Source organism: Glycine soja, chromosome 8 (assembly GCF_004193775.1).
Source record: "Glycine soja cultivar W05 chromosome 8, ASM419377v2, whole genome shotgun sequence".
Classification (NCBI taxonomy): Eukaryota; Viridiplantae; Streptophyta; class Magnoliopsida; order Fabales; family Fabaceae; genus Glycine; species Glycine soja.
Genome location: NC_041009.1, coordinates 9,209,114 through 9,211,376, shown reverse-complemented (window position 1 = coordinate 9,211,376; position 2,263 = coordinate 9,209,114). Strand labels below are relative to the sequence as shown.

General features: G+C 30.1%; 1 protein-coding gene across 2 annotated transcripts; it reads right to left on the bottom strand.

Moving 5' to 3' along the window:
• Nucleotides 1-222: 222 nt before the first annotated feature.
• Nucleotides 223-2,030, bottom strand: LOC114422979 (probable disease resistance protein At5g47260). Of its 2 annotated transcripts, none has more exons than XM_028389559.1 (3): nt 1,871-2,030; nt 1,737-1,761; nt 223-988 (listed from the first exon to the last, which is right to left on the bottom strand). In XM_028389559.1, exons 1-3 carry the CDS (start codon nt 1,904-1,906, stop codon nt 432-434), a joined length of 618 nt encoding a protein of 205 aa, XP_028245360.1. In that variant the 5' UTR covers nt 1,907-2,030; the 3' UTR covers nt 223-431. The 2 variants fall into 2 exon arrangements, with proteins under 2 accessions (XP_028245360.1, XP_028245361.1); XM_028389560.1 differs by having other exon boundaries at nt 223-985; nt 1,871-2,029.
• Between the last annotated feature and the right edge of the window lie 233 nt (nt 2,031-2,263).

The following is a 2,263-nucleotide window of genomic DNA, read 5'->3' as shown; positions in this document are numbered from 1 at the left end:
TTAAATTGACAATAAAAATCAAGAACCCAAATCAATTAGTTTTATTTATTCTCTTTCCCATACTTTACATCCCTAGTGGTGGCTAATTTTTTTATCAACTCGTATATATGATATTAGTTGTGTTTGAAGTTTGAAATTGAGTGAATATCTTTCTTTAATACTATTATTTAATAAAAACTTAACGCGTGAACGCTTTCTGATTTATTAAATTTATTGAAATCATTTCAATGAAAAGATAACAAGAAAGACACAATTTATTTTTGAAAACTTAACCAAACAAATTTCTCAACATAATAAGAAGACGTCTAAATAAAATCCACAAGTTTGAACTTAAGACATAAACTCCACAATCTCGCGACGGGCGTTTGCAGAAAATATTATTATTCTAGTTTTCAGTTTGCTGGAGTGGACAACACCAACTCTTGATCCAATCAGACATCACCTCCTCCACAACCACCACCTCCACAAGCAGGATCTAACAGCACCTCCTTGTCCATATCAATTTCTATTTGGGTTTTCATTTTGTGGGGCAACGACTCTTTATTCTCAGCTACTAACAAGATTTTACAACCCTTGTGGTCATTCCCAAAGGGTATTCCAATCTCGGCCAAGTCGATTTCACGTTGAAAATCATGAAGGATGATAAGGATCTTGTCCTTCATCTTAATCCTCTCACACAAACGGGTAGCTCTTTCCCTTGTTGTTTTCTCATGGAGTTGTAGACCCAATAGGTTCCCAAGTTCTCCTTGAATTCTTTTTGAATCTGGCTTTTTCTTCACACTTGTCTTCACAACCACATTAAACAGTCCGTCTCTCTCAACTCTCTTGGTGACTTTGTCCACCGCATTTTTTCTGTTCGCATTACTTGATCCATAAATCCCAACTATGCCAATATGTGGTTGTTCGAGAGCCCTCATTATTTCATTCAAAATTATGTATGCGGATTCAAGGGGCATGTTACTCCCGAAACCGCCTGAATTGTACCCTGCTAGTAAAATATATATATAAAAAACAATTGATCACATATCAATTATTACAAAATTTAATTTTTAATTTATGATACAACGAAATGGTATTCCTATTATTGTTAAAAATGATTTATATTTGTTAAGGTGATACTATGAATAAATATTTGTATCTAATTTGGGGAAGGGGAGACAAGTCCATCCTGACGTTAATATCTCGTTTCTAGAATAGGATATTTTTTTCCACTCCTCAAATTTATAAGAAAAATTGTAAACATTTATTCTATACCAAGAATTCAGGTGGTGGAATGAGAAATGAAAAAAATAAAAATAAATATATGGTAAATAATGTGATAAAAAAAATAGAAGAAAATGAAATAAAAGAAAATAATTATCTTTGATTTTCATTCGAATCTCAAGGGTGCCTTTCTCCGTAACCAAAGATGGATCTATACGGAGAAATAGTTGTCTTTGATTTTGTAAGCATAAAACAATAATAAATAGATAAAAAGGAATAATGATTTTATAAGATTAATTTTATATCATTATTAATTTATTTATAAATGGAAAAGGATATTCTTTCAAATCCCATTTGTTAGAAAAATTATAAGCATTTATTCTATAAGAAGAATATGGTTGTGGAAAGAGAAATGAAAAGAAAAGAAAAATAATAAATATATATGATAAATGATGTAAGAAAAAAAAATAAAGAAGAAAATAGATGAAAATGAAATAAAAGAAAATAAAGTATGTGTTTATAGGTATCCTTACCGTGGCTACGCCACCAAGGCCCGTCCTTTTAGAAACACAAATTAGACATTAGAGAAGTGTGTATCAAAACAAAAAAAGGAAATGAATAAAAATGATAAGAGAGATCCAAATGAATTAGTTAGTTAGTTAGTTACCTGCCGGGACATTATGGATATTACCCACCGGAACATTATGAATATTTGAAGAAAAAGATCGACGAGACCAATGAAATTGTGTTTGCTTGCTTCATTCTTCCTTTTACGTTTTTATAACGCAACGCCGTTGAAACTTCCAACCCAACCTTGCTGACTCTGTGAAGCTTCCGGGCAAGGATATATAACATATGAAATTACTTCCACAGTTCGGTTTCATTGTCCAATAGACACTAGCTGATATAAAATTATAAATCCAAAATTGTATTTTTTTAATATTAATTTTAATTATATAAAAACAAATATTTATTTTATACAATTCATAAACTAAAATACAAGTTTATATTACTATTTAATATATTTATTTGTAATTAACTTTAATTATGATGTAATTAA

What these genes read in the sequence shown, in the direction of transcription:
- LOC114422979 (XM_028389559.1), bottom strand. Translation starts at nt 1,906, where the DNA reads ATGTTCCGGTGGGTAATATCCATAATGTCCCGGCAG. An exon ending in TATCCATAATGTCCCGGCAG is followed by an intron (nt 1,762 to 1,870) that starts GTAACTAACTAA and finishes TGTTTCTAAAAG; the next exon opens with GACGGGCCTTGGTGGCGTAG. An exon ending in GCCTTGGTGGCGTAGCCACG is followed by an intron (nt 989 to 1,736) that starts GTAAGGATACCT and finishes ATATTTTACTAG; the next exon opens with CAGGGTACAATTCAGGCGGT.